Source organism: Vipera berus, assembly GCF_964194415.1.
Source record: "Vipera berus genome assembly, chromosome: 1".
In the NCBI taxonomy this organism is placed as follows: Eukaryota; Metazoa; Chordata; class Lepidosauria; order Squamata; family Viperidae; genus Vipera; species Vipera berus.
Window position 1 is genome coordinate 77,485,603 of NC_138202.1, and position 22,477 is coordinate 77,508,079.

The following is a 22,477-nucleotide window of genomic DNA, read 5'->3' on the forward strand; positions in this document are numbered from 1 at the left end:
TGTGTGTGTGTGTGTGTGTGTGTGTGTGTGTGTCAGACCCGCAGGAATGGCTAGTAAAGGTGGCGGCAGTCCGGCATTTGCGTTTCTCTGTGTGTCAAGCCCCGTGGGCTCGACACACAGGAAGGGGGGGAATGCCGGAATGCCGCTTCCCTACCAGCCATTCCCGTGGGTCTGACACACACACGCACGCACGAGGGGGAGAAACAACGCTGGACTGCCGCCAGCTCTGCAAGGCTCTGCCGCTCCCTTCTCTCAGCAGCCTGTTCCGAACGAAGGGACAGTTCTTTTTTTTTTGTTCACTGGAGTATAAGCCGAAGTGGAGTTTTTCAGCCCAAAAAATGGGCTGAAAAATTCGGCTTATACTCAAGTATATACGGTACTTGTCTGAAAGAAAGGAATCATATGTGGTCATACCTGGCAGCTCTCAGTTGTGTTGACACTCCTTCTCTGAGAACCCACAGCTAACAAACCATATTGAGGACAATAAAGATATAATATGGTTTGGTTCTGACTTGAAGCAATAGGAGAATCCAACCAGCTGTAGTTTAGCATAATGTATGCCCTAAATTTAAGATGTTTTCAAGTGGGAAAAAATTATGATTAATATTACATATTTGTAAAGATACTACTGATCTTAGTTCATTAAGCAAAAATCTCTCTTCTTCCTTCATATAAGAAGTTCTCAATTTAAAACTTGAATTAAAACAAATCAACTGCATTATAACTTGCTGTTATACATGTAGGAAGCACAGTGGCTTTGGACCTGACAGAAGGCAATTTCTCTGAGGATGAAAACTGTATCTGCACAGATCAAGCCTATCTGCTCCATCTGCATCTGGGAATGAGTCCCAGACTAGAACCCTCGTGCCTAAAATGTTACTTAATGGAAGCACAGCAAGCATACTACCTGCATTTGCTTCATGCCCGAATTCTTCCAGATACAGCCAAGGCAGAGTGCATTGCAGTAATGGTGCCTCAGGGTGACACAGGCCTCAACTGCAGTATAAGGAGCAGCACGGAGATAAAGGCAAGCATATTCAGACTTCAATTTCATCCTAAGTAGCTAGGTTCAGCATTCCCAGCCTAGTATCTACCAGATGTGTTGGATTTCAAATGCTAGATTCCCAAACAGCCTGACCAAGGACACCAGGTGGGTGGGTGGGGAGGCTGATCTACTGATATTCAAAGCTTTTTAAAAAAATGAAGTGAAAAAATGAGTTATTCAAGGAAGATATTGATACAATTTTCTCCTGGGATTGAAATAACTTAGTTTCTTCTTATCCAAGGTTCAGATTTGAGATAGGATTGTGGGTTATATCCCCAATTATATGACCAAGAATAAATAGGGTAACACTGATATTCTTACCCGTAAGGCCAAATTGTCCTTACAGTGTAGGCTGATTCCACACTCATCAGTAATTTCAGAAAGATCTTCATCTTCAAACTCTTCTAGACTGATGTCATGGGTAAGCCTAGATAACACAAAGACCATACAATTATCCATCAGAGAAAACAAGCATATAAGAACTTACGAAGCTCAGTATGAAGGAAAGCAAAATAATCTTTCATATTGGATTCATCTACCTGGTCTACAAAAAATCTCAGAGGTTCCGGACTGTATGTATATGTTCAAACAGCCATCAAGCCACTTTTTTCCTTGAAAAACCTGCTAACGCAGTTGTATTTGGAACCAGAAGGAGTAAGACAAGAATATCTGCAACAAAGGGAACAGCTCACTCACAGAGCCTCATTGTCTTAAAAAGCAATGTTGCCTTGCAGTGGACCACAGCTGAACCAGAAAAGCATCATCTCAGCTACTGAAACACTCAGGGACAACTTCATGAGAAGGCCAGGTAGACTTTTCTAGATGGTGATATCTCTCTTACATCAAAACAATAAAGGTAAAGGTAAAGGTTCCCCTGCACATGCGTGCTAGTCGTTTCCAACTCTAGGGGCCGGTGCTCATCTCCGTTTCAAAGCCGAAGAGCCAGCGCTTGTCCGAGGACGTCTCTGTGGTCATGTGGCCAGCATGACTAGACACCAAAGGCGCACAGAACGCTGTTACCTTCCCACCGTAGTGGTCCCTATTTTTCTACTTGCATTTTAATGTGCTTTCAAACTGCTAGGTTGGCAGAAGCTGGGACGAGTAACAGGTGCTCACTCTGTTACGCGGCACTTGGGATTCGACCCGCCAAACTGCCGACCTTCTGATCGACAAGCTCAGCATCCTAACCCACTGAGCCACCACGCCCCTCAAATCAAAACAATACTTGAGGCCTTTAAGAAGCAGCAAGGATACTTATTTCTCAAAATTCAATTGCTATATCGTATTTATTTGATCAATTTATAATATGTGCACAAGAGTCAGACACACATTTTATATTACAAAACAAGCAGGACATGCTAAAAAGCTGTTGGATTTTGGGATCCCTAGCACCATAGATGTATATTCTGATTGTTGCTGTGTATCTTCATTATTTAGTCCAATTTGCTCTCAGTTAGGGTCAATAGGATCAAAATACAGTTTCTTCATTCCTGCATACTATAGTTGAGTTTTTGAAAGTAAACAATCTGTCTCGATCAACAATCACTTGTGGAAAGCAGAGATATTCCCATTCTCCTGTCTTCCCTACAACCATAGGCTTCAGTCCATTTAAGCAGAGATTAATCAGTTCCAGTTCAGTTTCACATATCTATAGAAAAATATCTGCATTCATTTTTCTACTTTAGATCTATAATGTACACCTCTGTCAGCAGTAACTATCAAAGGAAATTGATAGTACTGCAATGTACAAGAATACTGTACTCACTAGTGTAAGCCAGGGTTTTTCGAACAAGGTCCATGGAACTCTAGCATTTGGCACAAAGTTATATACATAAAGGTCTCTCTCTCATCTATTGCTATCTCTACCTCTCTACCTCTCTATCTTTCTACAACCTGAAAAAGTTTGCAAACTCTTGGTATAGGGAAGCTTCAATTGTCCAAATGAATAGCCACAATAGCAATCAAGGGAAACAACCAAATATTTAAGGGGAAATAATTTTAGAAGACAGACTTTGGGAATTGTGACATTTTGTGTTTTATGAGTGAAGGTCCACATAGGACTGCTCTCCATATTGATCTAGTGCCTATAAAGAAAATACTGTTTAAAACCATGTAGCTATTCTTGGTCTTAAGCTGCCCCCATCTCTGAGCAAGCTGCACTCTTCCAAATGCTACTGAACTATAAGGCTTAGTTAATCTGTGACTTTGAGTCATATTAGCGTTAAATTGCCCCAGCTCAGAAATACCTGAAATGCTATAGCTTTTCTACCTCTGCTGCACTGCATCCCCATGAACAGAGAGACAGAATGTAATGTGAGCAACATCATATTTTTCAGGCAAACCTGAACTTTAATTAATATATTTAAGGCAAGTCTATGCATTTATTGCCAAAACACAAAAGAGACACATAAATCAAAGATCGTTTTCAATAGTCAAGTAGTGGTTGTTCCTGTTGTTTCAGAAATGAATCTACTATTTTCCTTAAAACTGGGAAAAAGAGAATTCATATATATTAGTAAAGTGGGATTTAGTATCATAAGAGTGAACTGTTGTGAGTTTTGGCATACATGTTCCCCTCATCTAAGGTGAGAGAGATCACAAGTTTCCATTTCAGATTATCATCAGTACAGTGTGACACTCAAACTGGACAAGCTGTGGTTGAATTTATCTATAATTGATGAAAGGAGCCAAATTCAGAAATGAGACTGAATCTGATAAATTGCTTGGGATTGGATACAGCAACTGTTTTTAATCTAAAATTCAAGCAAAAGCTTCTAAACTTCACATTAAGGCCAAAGTTGGGGGTGGCGTTAAGGTACCTTAAAACCTAACAGGCTCATTCTTATAATGAGAAACTGTAGTTCAATGAAAATTTGTAACATCTGAAGTCCTTAATATGTGACTACAAATGCCACAATTCGTAGCCTGCATGGGATGGTTTAGCTTATTTTCTTCTAATGCTATATTTAAAATAATTATTTTATAAACGTTGCACAAAATAACTAAAACATTTCATTATCAGTACTGGCCATAAAATCCAAAGCAGGTGGCAGCTGTGGCCAAGAAGGCCTTTGCCAACTTCATCTTGTTTGCCAGTTGGGCCCCTTCTTGAATCAGGAGGCCCTTTTATTACTTACACCCTAGTCACCTCATGCCATGCTATGTTGGATTTTCTAGCTGATGGAACCTGTAGTCCTACATATCTAAAAGCATCAGATTGAGCCAAGTACGTTGTATTTTACCACATAGATGTCCACAGAGGGAGGCAAAAAGTGGCAAAATGACGTGCGAGTCATGACATCATTTCACAACTGACACAATTCATGTATAGGTAGTCTTTGGCTTATGACCACAACTGAGCCCAACATTTCTGTTGCTAAGTGAGACAGTTGTTAAGTGAGTTTTGGCCTATTTTACAGCCTTTCTTGCCACAGCTGTTAAGTGAATCCCTGCAGTTGTTAAGTTAGTAACATGGTTGTTAAATGAAACTGGTTTCCTCTCAACTTTGCGTGTCAGAAGGCTGCAAAAGGTGAACACATGACCCCGGGACACTGCAAATGTCATAAATATGAACCAGTTGCCAAGCGTCCAAATTTGGATTATGTAATCATGGGGATGCTACAATGGTCATAAGTGTGAAAAACGGTCAGAAGTCACTTTTTTCAGTGCCATTGTAACTTTGAACGGTCACTAAATGAATGGTTGTAAGTCGAATGCTACATGTATTTGCATCAGAGAACCAATGTGGTCTAGTGGTTAAAGTAGCAGGCTAGAAACCAGGAGACTCTGTGTTCTAGTCCTGCCTTGGGAAAGCCGGCTAGCTGGCTGACTTTGGGCCAGTCACTCTCTCTCAGCCCAACTCACTTTACAGGGTTGTTTTTGGGAGAAAATAGGAAGAGGGAGGAATACTGTGTTCAACACCTTGAATTATTTATAAAAATAGTAAAGATGGAAAATAAAGAAATCAGACATTATAATGTGACATAAATTACATCAGGGGTCTTCAAACTTGGCCCTTTTATGACTTGTGGACTTCAACTCCCAGAATTCCTCAGCCAGGCATGCTGGCTGAGGAATTCTGGGAGTTGAAGTCCACAAGTCATAAAAGGGCCAAGTTTGAAGACCCCTGAATTACATAATTGTGTCATCTGCACTGTCATTTTGATGATGTCATGACTTGTATTAGTTTGAGTTAGCGCAAAATCTGTAAAAGCTTGAAATGCCAAATTTTCTCATTCCATAAATTTACTCCTAGGTAGTCTGTGAAACACAAAACTTATAGCAAAACAAAATAGATGCAAACCCCATTGCTGTTCTGTACCAGCCTGCTACCGGCCCTGCAGAAAAGGCAGGGACAACCCCTTTTACAAGAAGGCAAGAGGCTGGAACTAAGCCTACCAAATTTATGGATACAAAAGCAAACAAGACACGAACCATGAAACAGGAGCTATTCAAGCGGTTGCCTTCAGCAAACCAGCCCTCCCACGCATTCCCCTTTTATACAGTTCAGGGCGTGGCTTCTCTCTGCCTCCTTCCGAGGTGCCCCATTGCCTTCCTCTGTTTACTCCTGCTTGACTGCCTCCTGCGTCGGGCGTCCTTGAACAGGGCCAGCTGTGGGTCATCTTCATCCACGCTGTCAGGCTCACACAGCTGGGTCTGCGTCGTGACCAGGTGGGAGGGGCCTGGCTGAGGGCTCTCATCAGCAAGCTCTCCAACCCCCTCAGCAAGCTCTTCAACACCCCCCTCCTCCTCTGAGTCATCCGACCCAACTGCCGAACCCACAGGCTGACCCTGAATCACAGCACTTGCCTTGCTTTCCATCACTGAGAAAACTATAGCCAGGTTTGACATCTCAAATGAAGCAGTTTTATTTTTCCCAACCTCACAAATTCTCATACTCTGGTATATGGAAATATTCTAGTTCTTCCCATCCAGTACAAGATGCAGGCCTGAAATTTGTACATTGTAATAATTCCAGCTTGTATTAAATGCTTGTTAAAATAATAAAGGATGAATTAAGAACCATTTGCCAATTTGACAGAGGATGATGGGAGCTGCACTGGAAATAATCTAAACCAAACAAGATTGAATATGCCTGCATAGGGATTTAGTAGACAAGCAATAGGTTGGTGAGGTTCTAACAGCAAACCTTGAGATGGAAAGAAAAATCAAAAGTGTGGTAGAGCTTCTTGGTCTGACCACACTATAAAGAGAGGCAGCACACTCAGAATAATTCTACGAGTCAATAAAAGTTTTCCTCCAATTTTTCTTTGTGTGGCTTTTGGATTAGTTAAAAGAACAAGATGCAGTTGAGTTCAAATGCCCTCTATGCTTTCTGATTAAGAAATATCACAGTATTCCAAATAGCATCTTGAAAAGTTGTATCTGGCCTATCACTTCCGGTGCGATCTACTTGGCCCACAGGGATATCAGAGATAACAAACTGAGTTTCTGTCCCAAACAGGTTCTTATTAAAACAGAATCAACTAGCAGTTTTCATAAGCGGTTACAAAAAGGGCTATTGAGTTAAAAAGAGAATGGGAAGTGTAACACTGCAGAACAATTGCTTTCCTTGCTATGGTGGTCAGACGTCAGGGAAGACAAACACACAAGCAGGGAACAAAGCAGAAATGCATTGCAAGAAAAAAAAAGTCTTAAGTTTATATTTGACCCCTGTTACTTCCAGGTACTAGGGAACTACCAACATTTAAAAAATATATCTTCTTATGATTACTTTTCTTATACACTCTTCCTTCCTCCTTCCTGAGGGGAAAAATGCCTCCATTCTAATGGCAAAATACAAAATTGAGAACTAGAAGTTCCATGTCCATGTATCTGCTCCTCAGTGGAGATTTAAAAAGGGTACACTGGTCATCCATTCATAGACTATAACTGTATCTCATCAGTTTCTTCCTCAGGTTACACCCAGATGCTTTTTAAAGTCCTTTAACACTCTTGCTAAATCAATAGAAACACTGGGAAACACGGGCAGGTTTTTATATCCAGAAACATATTCGATGAAACAGAACTAATGCATTGAGCAGCTTCCACAGTAGGTTTCCAGCTGAAACCTTTCCTCAGCACTTTTTTAGTTGATGGGGGAGGGATTCTCTTTGCCATCAAATTCCTTACACCATGAGTTAAAAAAAGGTAAAGGTAAAGGTTCCCCCGCACATGCGTGCTAGTCGTTTCCGACTCTAGGGGCCGGTGCTCATCTCCGTTTCAAAGCCGAAGAGCCAGCGCTTGTCCGAGGACATCTCCGTGGTCATGTGGCTGGCATGACTAAACGCCAAAGGTGCACGGAACGCTGTTACCTTCCCACCGTAGTGGTCCCTATTTTTCTACTTGCCTTTTTACGTGGTTTCGAACTGCTAGGTTGGCAGAAGCTAAGACTAGTAACAGGCGCTCACTCTGTTACGCAGCACTCGGGATTCGACCCGCCAAACTGCTGACCTTCTGATCGACAAGCTCAGCGTCCTAACCCACTGAGCCACCACGTCCCTTACACCATGAGTTACGTGTGTGCAAATGTTGATGAAGTTGTAATAAAACAATGTCTCTTTATAAAACCAAGATGTAACTTATTCATCTCAAGGTGAGTATACTTAAACAGGGAACAAGAAAGATAAGAAAAGCTGGGGAACAATGGAGAATATATGCAACTATCCTCAAACATTAAGTGATTCCATCTTCTACATCAGAGAAGGCACAAGATTCAAGAAATTTCTTCTGTTAATAGTTATGATTTTACAACAATGTCAATGAATGGGCAAACCAAGTTTTTAAAAGCCCATCATCTTCCGGAACAGCCTTTCAAACCCTAGCAGTAATATTAATTATGGCAAATCTTTCAGACATAGGGCTACCTCACATTCTCCCTTGTAACAAAGAAAAAAAAAGCAGAGACCATTAGTTCAAAATGTCCCATATGTTTGACTCTGGGGTGCTTAGGAGTTGCACTCAGCATCATAAAAAATACTTAAGGGATCATTTGAGGTTGCTGAGATACTGCATCCCTGCAATTGACAAGGTAATTTATCTATTTATGCCTTATCTCTAGCACAAGTTTCCTTTGTGCATATCTTGCAATTCATCAAGGAGGAACTATATTGACAGACAATTATTTTCATTTGGCGAATAAGGAATCCTTTCTGGAGCATAGCCATTCATGACCAAGAGGGGACTAATAGAATCGTAAATGATCCGGGCTCCTTGCTCAATCCAGACTGCAGCATTTTAGTTTCTAACATTACATATAAAGTTTGCAATCAAATTTACATGTGGGCTAAAGGCCAACAACAAATAATTTGCTTATAGGATTCCAATGAAGACCTCTGCACTGGGATATAAAGGAAGCCAAATTACTTTTAAATGCTATACACGCAGGTATATGAAACCTCTTGATCCCCCATCCCACGGGCCCCTCCAACAGCCAGATGATCGCCTACCATTTCTCCCACTGATCCTCAATCCGGCTGTCCTCCTCTGTGCTCGACTGCATTTTATGTTCAAGCTTCATTTAAGAGGATCCCCGTCTTAGGGGAAGGCAATAGGGCCTATTAAAGGGAAAGCTCCTTCAAACAGGAGAGCAGCGTTGCCTCTGTGCTGTCTCTCCTGCCTGTCCCCGCTGCTGTTTGTGCTGCACTCTGCTTCTCACAGCACAGTCTAAGGAAGCTCGTTAAAAATAAATGGAATCAGCTGTCTGGATGGGGGAAAAAAACAAACACTCCTCTGGATTGAGATGGTGCCAAGCCCTGCCCTCTGCTTCCCTGACTCCCTCCTCCCATCAGCTGCAGTCAAGGGAGAAAAGGGAATCAGGTTACTCGATTAGCAGCAGGATGCTCTGCCCAATCATTCTGCCTTTGACCTTGGAATGACTCTGCCCCAACCAGGCTGCAAATGACCAGGTCCCCAAGTGCCACTGGGTGATGAAGTCATTTGAAGTCTAATTCAGAAAAAAGTATAATTAGAGAGGTAGAGAGCCAGCACAAGATACAAGGCCTTGTTTTATCCCCAGGGTTCGGAGTTGTTATTCCAAGCCAAAAGTTTATTTTGTCTATATTATCTTGCAAATGTTCTGGAATAATTCATGGGTCAGCTTGTAATACAGGAGGACAATAAATCCTACTTTTTTTTTTTTTATTGAAAAGTTTTAAAAATACAGTTTTCCTTTAAAAAAACCCCTTCCCCCTCCCTCCTCCCCTCCCTACCTCCCCCCTTCCCCCCCTCCCCCCCTCCCTCCTCCCCCCCCACCTCCCCCTAACCCCCCTCCCCCCCCGGACTTCCCAGAGCTAAATACAAGGTATATATATATAAAAAAGCAATCATAAACAACCATATACTAACAACTATAAATTCTAAAATCCATTACTCTCTAATTTATATAGGATCAAACAAAACTTAGCATTATTAAATATATATAGAAGACAAAATAAAAAAAGAAAAAAGAAAACGAAAGAAGACTTATTCAAATGCTAGATAAAACTTCTTGACCCTATACTTATTCTGGATAAACTCAATCCATTTTCTCCATTCCATAATATAATGGTCAGCTTGTAATACAGGAGGACAATAAATCCTACTTTTAAAGGAAAATTGTTCTAACGTGTGCATTCACCTTCTCAATCCAGATGGGAAATTAGCTTTGTTGACTATTATTTCTATCAACCACAGACAGTACAGCAGTTGGAGTAAACAGGTTTATATTAAATACTTATCTCAAGTGGCCAAGATTTATTCATTTTCCCTACAATATATTTCCAAATTCTGATCTTCCCCTATCAGCTTGGCTGAAGATCCAACAATACTGAATTTGCTGCCCATTATAGTCTCTATTCACAGGAAATGCCTGCTATGGAAGCTATATAAAACTGTTTCCATATGGTGATCAATTCATCTAAAGACTACTCTTCCTGAATAGCCTGCTCTATGGAGCAGCTGCCATTAAGATACTATTCAAAGTGTGGCAGTTGTTGCCGAAGTGTGGCAACATGTTCAAGAAGTAATTCCTAGTCTTTATTATTCTATATATCATTGCAACTCTCAAGAGCAGTGAAATTGATTTAAGGGAAGTGCTGCAGAAAGAAATGTGTTGGTCTTATATTTCTAAAAAAAATGCGCTGTGGGGGAAGGGAGTGTATAAATAAACAAATTCCATGTTGAAACTGTGTTTGTTTCTCTTGGGAAGGAGGAGGAAAAAGGTGAGTGGCAGGATGCCAATTATGGATGACACAGAGATACAGGATTAGAGCTGTTGCAAAGCATTTGAACACACAGCTTGCTTCTCAACTTTTCATGTCCAAAGCTGCTCTCAGTTGCATTAAAACCAAGCAGATTACCTTGAGACACATGTCGGGATAATTCCAAAACCCAGGTGAATTTAAAGCTTTTAAAATGTTTTCTTAGATAATTTTCAGAAAGCTGGAAATTATTCTTCCAAAATATTTGGAGGTATCATATTTGGTAGGGACAAATGATTACCAGCTTGTAAAATCAAAATATGTCCCCAAACACAACCCCAAGAATTTTACAACAGATTTAATTAACCTGAAAAAAAATACTTTGACTACAGTATTTTTTTACTTACCTGAGTTCTGCCCAAACAAAAGTAAATAATTTATTCCATTTACCTTTTGACATTGTTATCTCTCCCTGTATTTCTGCCTTCATCTCCTTTAATGAAGCCTGATATGCTTTTCTAAATTACTTCCATGTATTTGATATATCATATTTTCTATTTCTGTCTATTTTATTTTCAGTCTTGCTTTTCCCATCAGAGCTGCCAGTTTGGATTAAGGCCCATGGACTCTCTAGTTCTATTTGACAGCAGCCAAAGCTCAGGACCTTCAAAAGAGGATGCCAAACTCTTGAATATAACAGGATGGGATAGCTGTCTCCACTATGCCCAGATTGTAAGTTACCCAGCGGCTTCCCTTGCCCAGCATTGGAGATAGTATAGTCATAGTGGATCAAATAGGCAATTAGTCTGATCCAGTAAAACAGGAATGGGCTGACTTCAGGCTTGTGGGATCTGTTTTTTTCCCCATAGAGCATCAGGCTCCATCAACAGAGTCAGGTATATAAAGTATAGCCACAGGGACAGAGGCAGATGCAAATAGGATTTGGAGTAGACCCAATTACTTCCAGCAAGCCCCCTTCTATGCACTAGAATAACTTACACAAGCAGTACAAATCTATATCTGATGTACTGTACATTTTAACGTCTAACACAAAACTTAATAATCAGCCATCAAAAATCCACAAAGAGCAACTCAGTTTTAGGTGCTCAAATACTTAATATTACATATAAAAATATTGAGACTAAGTAATAAACATAAAATATCAATAATTCTAAATATTTTTACAAATTGAGTTTACTTATTGTTCTGTTCTCATGTTTTAGTATAGATCATTCAGAAACCTAACTAAGAAACGCTGATCTACTTTCTGCTGTCAAGCTCATGAGCAGTGATTACTGTTATTCTCCTTTCATGAAGCTACATTAGCAAGAAAAGCATGCACACATAACCCAACACTATCGTTGTCCCTAGGTATGTGTTTTATCATTTCACATATCCATCACCACTAGGCTGCTTTGCCATTACTTCTGACATTGAATTACATTGGACAAATAGACTTTACAAGCTCAGATGTCAGGCCCAAGCAACACAACACATAACCTCTCTGGTGCTGCTGTTATATAGAAGTTGATTTTGCTAAGTTTACTGTAAGACAGTAAACATTTCTCTCCCTTGCTCAACATGTGTTCCATTGATTACTTGATACCGTCATTATAAAAGAATGCATACAGCTCAACCAGGGAAACACTGAAGCCAAGGCTAACAAAGGCCAGAGCAGGATGTTTTAGCCTGAAGGACTTGCAACAACCTAGGACTAGAAAACACTCCTGCTCATCAGAGATAATCCCCTGGCCAAAGAAATATTGTTATCCCAGCTGCAGTATTATCTCACATGCACAGGCTGTTGCTTACACGCAGCCTGCCCCACTGCTCCTGTTGTTTCAATATAGACTACTAGATCATGCACACTCAGTATTTTCTTCTTGCTATTGATTGTGACAAAGCATTTGCCGAGATTGCCAGTTGCACATTCAGCAAGATTGCTGATGTATGTACAGTTTTTTTTTACAGTAGAAAGGGTTTCTTCATTTCCATATCTATCAGTTGCAAGTACTTCTTACATTCCTTGATGGTGTTTGGGGTACATGATTGAGGTTCATTTGGGATCACTTCAGTAAGTGTCATTGCTTAAAACAAGCCAGATTAGCTGCTAATTCTCAAACCATTTGACCATACTGTCGGGAGTTTCTAAACCAAACCCCTGCCTATAATGTTTACTGGCTAAAAACCAACTTACTTTGGCTCTTCCTTGGTCCTTTAATTCCCGCGAGGATTCACAATGGTTTGGAAAAAGCTATTAGAAATCTCCAGTGGATACAAGGCCCTTTTTATAGCAGAGACCCCCCCCATGCTATATGTGCAACAGATAGGCAATGTGGGTTCTTCCAATGTGGGTGCGCCAGCCCTCTGGAACACCTTACCAACAGAAATCCGGATGGCCCCTGACCTCCGTACCTTCCGTCGCGACTTAAAAACTTTCCTGTTTCAGCAGGCTGGCCTGGCATGATAGCGTTAATTGGGGTCCCAGTTTGTGTTCATTAGTGTTTCTTATTATTTTTATTGTTCGATCTGTATACCTTCCTTCCTCTGTACACCGCCCCGAGTCCCTCGGGAGAAGGGCGGTTTATAAAAACTAATAAATAAATAAATAAATAAATAAATGAGAGGACTCCTGCCAGTTGGAGTAATCAACTCATTACTTTACAGACTTAGTCCCAATAGATCGGCATGCAGCAGATGTTTGTAGTCTGAAATATTGCACTGAGTCAGGGCTAACCTTAGTACCAGGGTGACAAATGACAAATGTTACATTTTCTTCTTCAGTCATTCCTCTCTCCTTCTTTATAATGTTTTTAAAAAATACTTCACAAATTCGTCATTAAATTAAGAAGATGCTTATTTAGCTCAAATGCCTGAATTAAAATCTGAGCTCTAGCTGACTGAATCTTCTGAACTGAGTACAATAATATTTTTTGTGGGGAAAATAGGTACTTAAGATTTAACCTGACTTCATTAGCCTAACCTGTTTTCTGAGAATTTTGTCCCCCTGCACTGAACTTACTCTATTCATTTCTCATTTCCAGCTGTCACCTTGCGTTCCTGATAAGAAAAGCAAACTGAAAAACTTAGGAAAAATAATTGCTCTCTGGCCTTAATATTGCTATATTAAAACCTCCTTAAATAAGTTTTAATCCCTTTTTCTTAATCCATCTGCATGACTTTGGAATTGCACCAATACTGAAATACGTGAATGTGTGTACACACACACATATACACACAGTATATATATGTTCTTATTTTTCTTCCTTTATATCTGTATTGGGGGAAAAATGGGTACCGTATATTGAAATGAGAGAGAGAGAAAGGAGAAAAATATCTACAATTTGTTTTCAGAATTTCAGGCAGAAGCATGAAGAACATATTAGGAGACTGGCTTGAGCTATACACATCAGCATCACTGTAACAAAGCGATGTAAAGGAAAGACTGAAGATTTTATGATTGCCATATTCTGTGCCACAGCATGCTACAGAAGCATTTCTTTCTTCAGGAAAAGGAGGTACAGTATAACCGAGTATCCAAAATCTTCTTTTGCATTATCCATTCCAAAATCAGCCAGGGAAAAGTGTTTAATGGCAGAAAATGAAAAGTTCTGCTGTTATTTGGCATTTTATTTTATATTTTATTTCTTATTTTATGCGTTAAAAGGTAAAGGTAAAGGTTCCCCCGCACATGCGTGCTAGTCGTTTCTGACTCTAGGGGCCAGTGCTCATCTCTGTTTCAAAGCCGAAGAGCCAGCGCTTGTCCGAGGACGTCTCCGTGGTCATGTGGCCGGCATGACTAGACGCCAAAGGCGCGCGGAACGCTGTTACCTTCCCACCGTAGTGGTCCCTATTTTTCTACTTGCATTTTTACGTGCTTTCGAACTGCTAGGTTGGCAGAAGCTGGGACGAGTAACAGGCGCTCACTCTGTTATGCGGCACTTGGGATTCGACCTGCCAAACTGCCGACCTTCTGATCGACAAGCTCAGCGTCCTAACCCACTGAGCCACCGCGTCCCTTCATTTTATGCGTTACTTTATTTTAATCCCTTTGAACCCCTGCAGTTTAGCTTTTTTTTCCTGTACAACAACTTGGAGTGGGGACCATCATAGAGTACAGGAATATAACAAATGTCATAACATTTTCACTGAAAAAGAACAGGCAATAGTGTTATGTTCGGAATGACGAGCGTTGACAGCGAGGTTTACCACAAGAACGTTTATTGAATGCACAATAGTCAACTAGCTCGGTGGCCGTTAAACCCCATATTTATATGCCAAGACAACTTAAACAATAACCAATCCCCGGCCAGGAATCTCCCGCCGAGAATACAGCATCCAATCCCAGTACCAGGTTTTCCCGCCTAAGGAAAACCACTCCCCTTTAACTACTGACACAACACCCCTTCCCCCCCAGATAAATGTTATTATTTGACATAGTCCTTCAAGTAACTAGGAGGCTTATGAACCCTGGCTGGGTATCTGCCAGTTGAGCTTTCAGCAGATGTGCTATCAGTTTTGTTGTTTGTTTCCCCTTCGGGCCCAGCTGTTTGTACTGGTGTATCTATTGCCGCAGCACTTGTGGGTTGTTGGGTTACTATGAGTGGCCCGGCCATTGATGTAATGCTACTCTGAGGGGATAATTCCACCTCACCGGTTTGTATTCCTACCCCCTCCCCACCTGGTGCAGCTCTTGACTGGTCTAGTCTGTTCATATTGTTGTGAGTTGTAACATTCCTATCATTATTGGCCTGCACAATTTCAGGAGACCTTTTCCTTAACTGATCGATGTGTCTCCTAATCAGCCGATCCCCTTCCCCCTCTATAAAGTATGATAATGGCCCAGTTTTGTCAATAACTACCCCTTGTGACCATTTATCCCCCTGTCCATAGTTCCTGGCCCATACTAAGTCTCCAATATTGAGAGACCTGGTCGGACTGTCCAGTTCCGGTTCCACAGGTAGTCTGTCGGGGTGTAGTCTGTCTAATTTGGTGGTTAAACGTCTGCCCCACCTCATTTCAGCTGGGCTTTTTCCTGTAGCCGTGCAGGGTGTTGTATGTTGGGCCAACAGGAACTGAGCAAGTCTCTGGTGCCAATTGCCGTGGATGATTCTTTTCAATGTGTCTTTTGTTGTTCTGACGTTTCGTTCAGCCAATCCGTTGGAGGAGGGGTGGAAGGGTGCCGACGTCGCATGCCTAATCCAATTGGCCTTGAGGAAATCCTGAAATTCATTAGACGTGAATTGGGGCCCATTGTCAGAAACAATCACGTCAGGTAACCCATGGGTGGCAAAGAGTCCCCTCAAAACCTGTATAGTTTTGGCGGAAGTCATGGACTTGACAGGCACGACCTCCAACCACCGGGAGTAACTATCCACAACAACCAGGAATGTAAGACCCTGGAAGGGACCTGCGAAATCAATATGAATGCGGGACCATGGGTTTCTAGCCACCTCCCACTTGTGTACCGGTTTGTGTGATTGTTCAGGCCTAGACCGCTGACACTGATAACACCCAGCTATACTTTCCTCAATTGCCGTGTCTAACCCAGGCCACCACAAATGACTCCTAGCCAGAGCTTTCATACAAACAATCCCAGGGTGCCCTTCATGCAGTTCCTCAATGACTGCGTTCCTATGACCTTCTGGAATAACAACCCTATTTCCCCACAAGATGCATCCCTGGTGTGATGACAATTCGTCCTTCCTCCTGAAGGCGTGAAATTGGGGTCAGGATTTTTATTAGGCCAACCACCTTGTACCCACGCTGCAATTCTGCTAAGGATGTGGTCTTTATTAGTGGCTGCTGCAATGTCTTTAGCTGTCAATGGGCATTCAGGAATTTCATGTAATGACAGGATTTGCCCCACAGGTGCTGGGTCAGGCCCAGTATTAGCTAGAGGTAATCTGCTGAGGGCATCAGCATGACCCATCTCCTTCCCAGGCCTATGTTTAATGGAGAATGTGTATGCTGATAGGAAAATAGACCATCTTAGCATCCTAGGGGACATGATTTGGGGTGTCTGTTTGTCTGTGGTGAACAAGCCTAGCAGGGGTTTATGGTCCGTGTATATCGTGAAGTCCCTACCATAAAGGTAATCATGGAACTTTTTAACACCAGCCACTATGGCTAATGCTTCTCTGTCAATTTGTGCATAATTCCGTTCAGCTTTAGTTAGGGTTCTGGAATAGTATGCGATTGGCCTCTGTTGTCCCTGGTCATCCATGTGGCTTATGACTGCCCCCACTCCATAGGGTGAGGCGTCACATGCTAAATAGATTGGCTTGTTTTCAATAAAGTGAGTAACCGTGGACTGGCTAGACAATATGTCCTTCAAAGTTTGGAAGCTGATTTTGTGCTTTTCTTGCCACTGCCAAGGGGTCTTTCTGTCTAACAGCCTGTGTAAAGGTTCAGCAATAGCTGCTTTATGAGGCAAGAAAGTGTGATAGAAATTTATTAATCCTAGGAAAGCTTGTAATTCCGCCTTGTTTTTGGGTTCTGGTGCTAATTTAATTGCTTTAATTTTTCCTTCTGTGGGGTGTATGCCCTGAGCATCCACTCTGAATCCTAAAAATTCAGTGGATTTTACACCTATAAAACATTTTTCCCTTTTTAACTTAAGCCCTGCAACTCTAAATTTCCCCAGTACCTGTTCCAGCCTGTCAGCTAAGATTTCTTCAGTTTTTCCAGCGATTAGGACATCATCGAAGTAAGGGCATACACCTGGTATGCCCTTTAAGGTCCTCTCCATCACCTCTTGGAAGATGCCTGGAGCTGCAGCAATGCCGAATTGAAGTCTGTGAACTCGGAACGCCCCCTTGTGGGTAACTGTCGTTTGAGCCTCGGCGGCTTCCTTAGACACAGTAAGTTGCAAATACGCCTGCGGCAAGTCAAGCTTGGCAAAGATGGCGCCGTCCTGGATCGTCGCGAGGACCTGCTTCACCGTCGGAACCGGGTAAGCATGTTTTTTCATTGCTAAATTTAGAGTAGCCTTATAGTCGGCACAAATCCTCACATCCCCGTTTGGTTTAAGGGGTGTGACGATTGGTGTCTCCCATAGGCCTCCTTCTACAGGTTCCAGCACGCCCTGGCCTACTAGCTTATCTAGTTCGGCCTCAATTTTTTTTTAAGGGCGAAAGGCACCCTCCGGGCCTTAAGCCTGATGGGCTTAACTGCTGGATCTAAATTAAAATTAATGGGGGGGGGCTGTATCTACCTAACGACCCATCAAATACGTCTGCGAAATCATCGCAGACAGATTTGAGGGTCTTACTGTGTATAGTATTAATTCCCCCTACCCAGATTCCGAGGGCCGAGAACCAATTGAGGCCTACTAAACTGGTTCTCTGGCCTTCGGTGACCAAAAGATCTAAAGGGCCTCTGAACCCTTTGTACTTAACACTGACTGTGGCCTTGCCTTTTATTTTTATAGGGGTTTTTTGGAAATCTGCTAACTGAATTCGGGTCGGTTTTAGGGGGATTCTACGGCCACTTTTGTTTTCTAAGTATTTTAGGGTATCGTTCAATATTATTGATACTGAGGCCCCCGAGTCTACTTCCATCTTGCAGGGAATGCCCTGCAGTTGGACTTCTATTTTTAATTTTGGCCTCAGTATATGGTTGATCCTGGGGTTCCCTACAAGGTTGACTCCCACCCCCTCCCCGCGGTGGGAAGTGCGTGCCTTAGGTTTGGGGGTCTCTCTGCCACTACAATTGGGGGTTACCTTACCTTCGGGCCATGCGTCGATTTCGTGGAGACGGTTGTCGCGCGGTCGGCTACGGCAAATAGCCTGGATGTGGCCCGTTTTTCCGCACATCCTGCATTTAGGGGTGCGGAATCGGCAGGTTGCTCGGGGGTGGTTGCCACCACAGCTCCCGCATCTTGCTTCTGGGTCGCGTGGTCTGGTCTGGCTGTCCCTCAGGGATCTTTGTTGTAAAGGAGGTTGCTGTCTTCTTCTGTGGTCGGAACTATCTGTGCGTGGGGGTCTCGCCGCCATCTTCCCGAACCTTCGGGCGATTTCGTCAATGTCGGCTTCCCACTGGTAGTCCACCTCCCCACTGTCCACATGGCTCTCTAAGTTAATTTCTGCTGAGGAGCCCATGCTGTTGTGGGGGGGGGTCTCGTCTTCCTGTTGACTCGTACGTGAGTAGTTCGTCTAAGACTTCTTGTAGGTTTCCAGTGGGCTTTGCGATTATCCTGTTTTGTAAATGTTCGTCTCGCAGCCCCAAAACCACTCTGTCGCGGATTCGAATTTCAAGATTGTCATATTTGCAATGCAGGGCCGCTTCTCTGACTGCAGCCACGAACTTTGTTATCGACTCGCCGGGTCTTTGATTCCGTTTTTCGAATATCCTTCTCCAATATAATTCCGACCTCTTCGGGGTAAAATGGACCTTTAGCTTGGCCAGCAGGTCGGCGTAAGACACGCTGGAGACTGGCATCGGTTGGCACAGACCAACGGCGACCCGGTAAACCGGTGTGCCACTAATGGTTAGAAGGGCAGCCGCTTTCTTCCGGTCGTCAGTTATGCCGTTTACTAGCATAAACCCCTCGACTTGGCCCACATACTCTTCCCAATCTTCGGGGTAGTTCGGGTCGAACTCCTTCAGGGATCCGACCTGTGCCATTTTGTTCGTTGTTGTTGCGGCGATCTGCTTGGGTTGACTGTGATTCAAATTTCCCGCTTCACGCGCTGCTGGCTTCCCGCCGCTCCTTCACTGTTCCGTCGTCGTATCCCACCTTCGTCGCCACTTATGTTCGGAATGACGAGCGTTGACAGCGAGGTTTACCACAAGAACGTTTATTGAATGCACAATAGTCAACTAGCTCGGTGGCCGTTAAACCCCATATTTATATGCCAAGACAACTTAAACAATAACCAATCCCCGGCCAGGAATCTCCCGCCGAGAATACAGCATCCAATCCCAGTACCAGGTTTTCCCGCCTAAGGAAAACCACTCCCCTTTAACTACTGACACAACAAATAGTTATTTCCAATCAAAGCATCATGAGGCAAGAACACTATGATCTGAGGTTTATAGCTCACATTATACCCAGATCTTACATTTTCACCTTTGTCTTTTTAATCTTCAGTATTCAAATGTCCTAGTTTGTGACATCAGTCAACTACTTTTCATCACTGCTATAAAATGGACATCACTGGCTGCAGGCTCAGTATTATACAGGTAGTCCTCAACTTACCACATTGAGCCCAAAATTTATGTTGCTAAATGAGACATTTGTTAAGTGAGTTTTACGCCATTTTATGGCTTTTCTTGCCACAGCTGTTAAGTGAATACCTGCAGTTGTTAAGTTAGTAAACATGGTTGTTAAGTGAATCTGGCTTCCCCATTGACTTTGTTTTTTAGAGGGTTACAAAAAGTGATCACAAGACCCCAGGACACAACAACCATCATAAATATGAATTAGTTGCCAGGTACCTGAATTTTGGTCACGTGATCATGGGGAGGCTGCAATGGTCATAAGTGTGAAAAACGGTCATGTCACTTTTTTCAGTGCTGTTGTAACTTTGAACAATCATTAAACAAACTGTTGTAAATTGAGGACTACCTGTATATGAGCTGGATTTACAATTGCACAGAGCCAATACTAAACCAAGTGACACCTAATAATTCCAGGAAAATCTATTACATCTGGTTTGTTATGCCTTTCTTGTCTGATTTTGGTAATCTGACTACGATATTGTTTCTTGCATTTCTAGATGCTGTTCTTTTTATTAACGTTCAAGGAACCCAGGAGACAAATGTGTATCCAGGAGAGTGATTTGGGGCCAGGCAAAGACTATCATGGGAATGGCTGAGCATTGCTGTTCTGAATTAACTAGTTTTGTGAGTAAGTTTCTGCTTTCTAATTTGTATTTTTAATGACAGCTTTAACTGCGGACCTTGCAAGATTCTTTCCTCTGCTTTAATTTCATCTGCAAAGAACTTTGTAGCAGCTTTAGAACTACAAGTGAGAATACAAAAAGCTATCAGCCACATGTGATAATGATTATTAAAAAAACCCTCTGCAGAGGTTTAAAAAAATTCCCATGTCTTCTTCGATACCGAAGGAAGATCAAGATGCTACTCAAGTAAAAAATTATAGACCGATATCACTTTTAAATACAGATTATAAGATATTTGCCAAGGTGTTGGCTAATAGACTGATGAGGGTTCTGCAACAGGTGATTCATGGGGATCAAACTGGGTTTATCAGTGGTAGGCAAATGAAAAATAATGTGAGGCATATAGTTGATGTGTTAGAGTTTTTGGAAAGGAACAACCAGATCCCTGCGGCGCTAATTTTTTTAGATGCGGAAAAAGCTTTTGATCAATTGAATTGGCAATTTTTGATGAAAGTTTTAGATAAAATGAATTTTGGGGATAAATTTTTGCAACCAATTAGGGCATTATATCAAAAACAAACTGCCCGAATAATAGTTAACAATAGTTTGACTGAAGCTTGTAATATTGAGAAGGGCACAAGGCAAGGGTGTCCGTTATCGCCTTTGTTATTTGTGTTAACATTGGAGATATTATTGGTAAAAATACGGAGTTCGGAAAGAATTAAGGGGATACAAATTAGAGATCAGGATTATAGATTGAGAGCGTTTGCAGATGATCTGGTTGTTACAGTGACCCAGCCAGAGAACTCTGTTGTGGACCTGATGGAGATAATAATGCAATATGGGAAGGTTTCTGGATTTAAAGTTAATGCACAAAAAACTAAAATTCTGGCCAAAAATATGACAGTATCGCAAAAGGCTCTTTTAGAAGGACTAACTGGATTTGAGATTGTTAAAAGGGTCAAATATTTGGGGGTGTTTTTGTCACCCTCTAATACAAAGTTATATAAAAATAACTATGAAAGATTGTGGGGAAAAATCCAAAAAGAAATGGAGAGCTGGGAAAAATTGCAATTGTCTTTGTTGGGGCGAATCGCAGCAGTGAAAATGAATGTCCTGCCTAAATTTTTATTCTTATTTCAAATGATACCGGTTCTTAAGAAAGATTCTAATCTGGAGGAATGGCAGCGAGGTATCAATAAATTTGTTTGGGCAGGGAAAAAGCCACGAGTTAAACTTAAGATTATGCAGGATACTCGTGAAAGAGGTGGTCTTAAAATGCCCAATCTTAAATTATATTATGAAGCTGCTGCGTTAGCAGGAATAAGTGATTGGATTAATTTGACACAAGAGAGATTATTAAATCTTGAGGGCCATGACTTGTTGTTTGGCTGGCATGCATATTTGTTGTATGATAAAAAGGTAGATAATGTGTTTAAAGCGCATATTTTAAGACAAGCATTGTTGAGAGTTTGGAAGAAGTACAGACATAAGTTAGGTTGTAAGATACCATTGTGGGCAATCCCAAAACACGTAATAGAAAATATAAATGTTGGTTTCAAACATGATGTGACTACGTATAAGGAGATTTTAAGTTTGGAAAGAAATGTTTGGTGTCTGAAACCGTACAGTCTCTTGCGAGATGAGAAGATTGTTCAAACTTGGTTCCAATATATTCAGCTACGGGCCAGGTGGAAAGAAGATCAGAAAACTGGTTTTACAATGACTGATGAAAATCTGATAAAGCAAATTAGAAAGCAGGGTCCAGCACATATCAAACGGATATATCTTGCATTGATAGAAATTGACTCAGAAACAGAACTTGTTAAAGATTGTATGATAAAATGGGCCCAAAATATTCAAGAAGTTATTACAATGGACACGTGGGAAAAGATTTGGGTGAGGAACGTAAAATTTACACAAGCTCAAAATTTAAGAGAGAACTTCTATAAAATGTTTTATAGATGGCATCTAGATCCTAAAAAGCTTGCAAGTATGTATCCGAATTATCAGCCCAAGTGCTGGAGGTGTGGCGATGAAGATGCAACATATTTTCACTTATGGTGGACTTGTAAAAAGGTTAAGGCCTTTTGGATAAAAATTTGGTGGAACATGCAGAAGATTTTCAAGCAAAGGATAAAGTTTTGCCCGCAATTTTTTTTGTTAGGTATAATTACAGATGCTGCGGTTGTGGACACTAAGTTGATGTTGAATTTAACTACGGCAGCAAGACTCTTAATAGGTCAATATTGGAAGAAGGAGGAATTGCCGACTATAGAAGAATGGACTTTAAAGGTTTCTGGCCTGGCAGAGATGGCAAAGATTTCGGCTTATTTGAAAGATCACTCGCAAGAACGTTATATTATGGAGTGGAGAAAATGGATTGAGTATATCCAGAACAAATA

The 22,477-nt window shown here is 41.7% G+C and overlaps 1 protein-coding gene across 2 annotated transcripts in view; it reads right to left on the reverse strand.

Moving 5' to 3' along the window:
- The window catches only part of MAPK8IP1 (mitogen-activated protein kinase 8 interacting protein 1), a 72,352-nt gene that overhangs the window by 43,725 nt on the left and 6,150 nt on the right, over window positions 1–22,477 (reverse strand). Inside the window, exons 1-2 of one of the 2 annotated variants that reach the window (XM_081325212.1) lie at window positions 8,494–8,711; window positions 1,367–1,472 (exon numbers count right to left, since the gene is read on the reverse strand). In XM_081325212.1, coding sequence (XP_081181338.1) covers window positions 1,367–1,472; window positions 8,494–8,564 — 177 coding nt within the window. In that variant the 5' untranslated portion in view covers window positions 8,565–8,711. Of the gene's footprint in view, window positions 1–1,366; window positions 1,473–8,493; window positions 8,712–22,477 lie in introns of those variants that run through there. The other variant, XM_081325211.1, reaches the window with a different exon arrangement.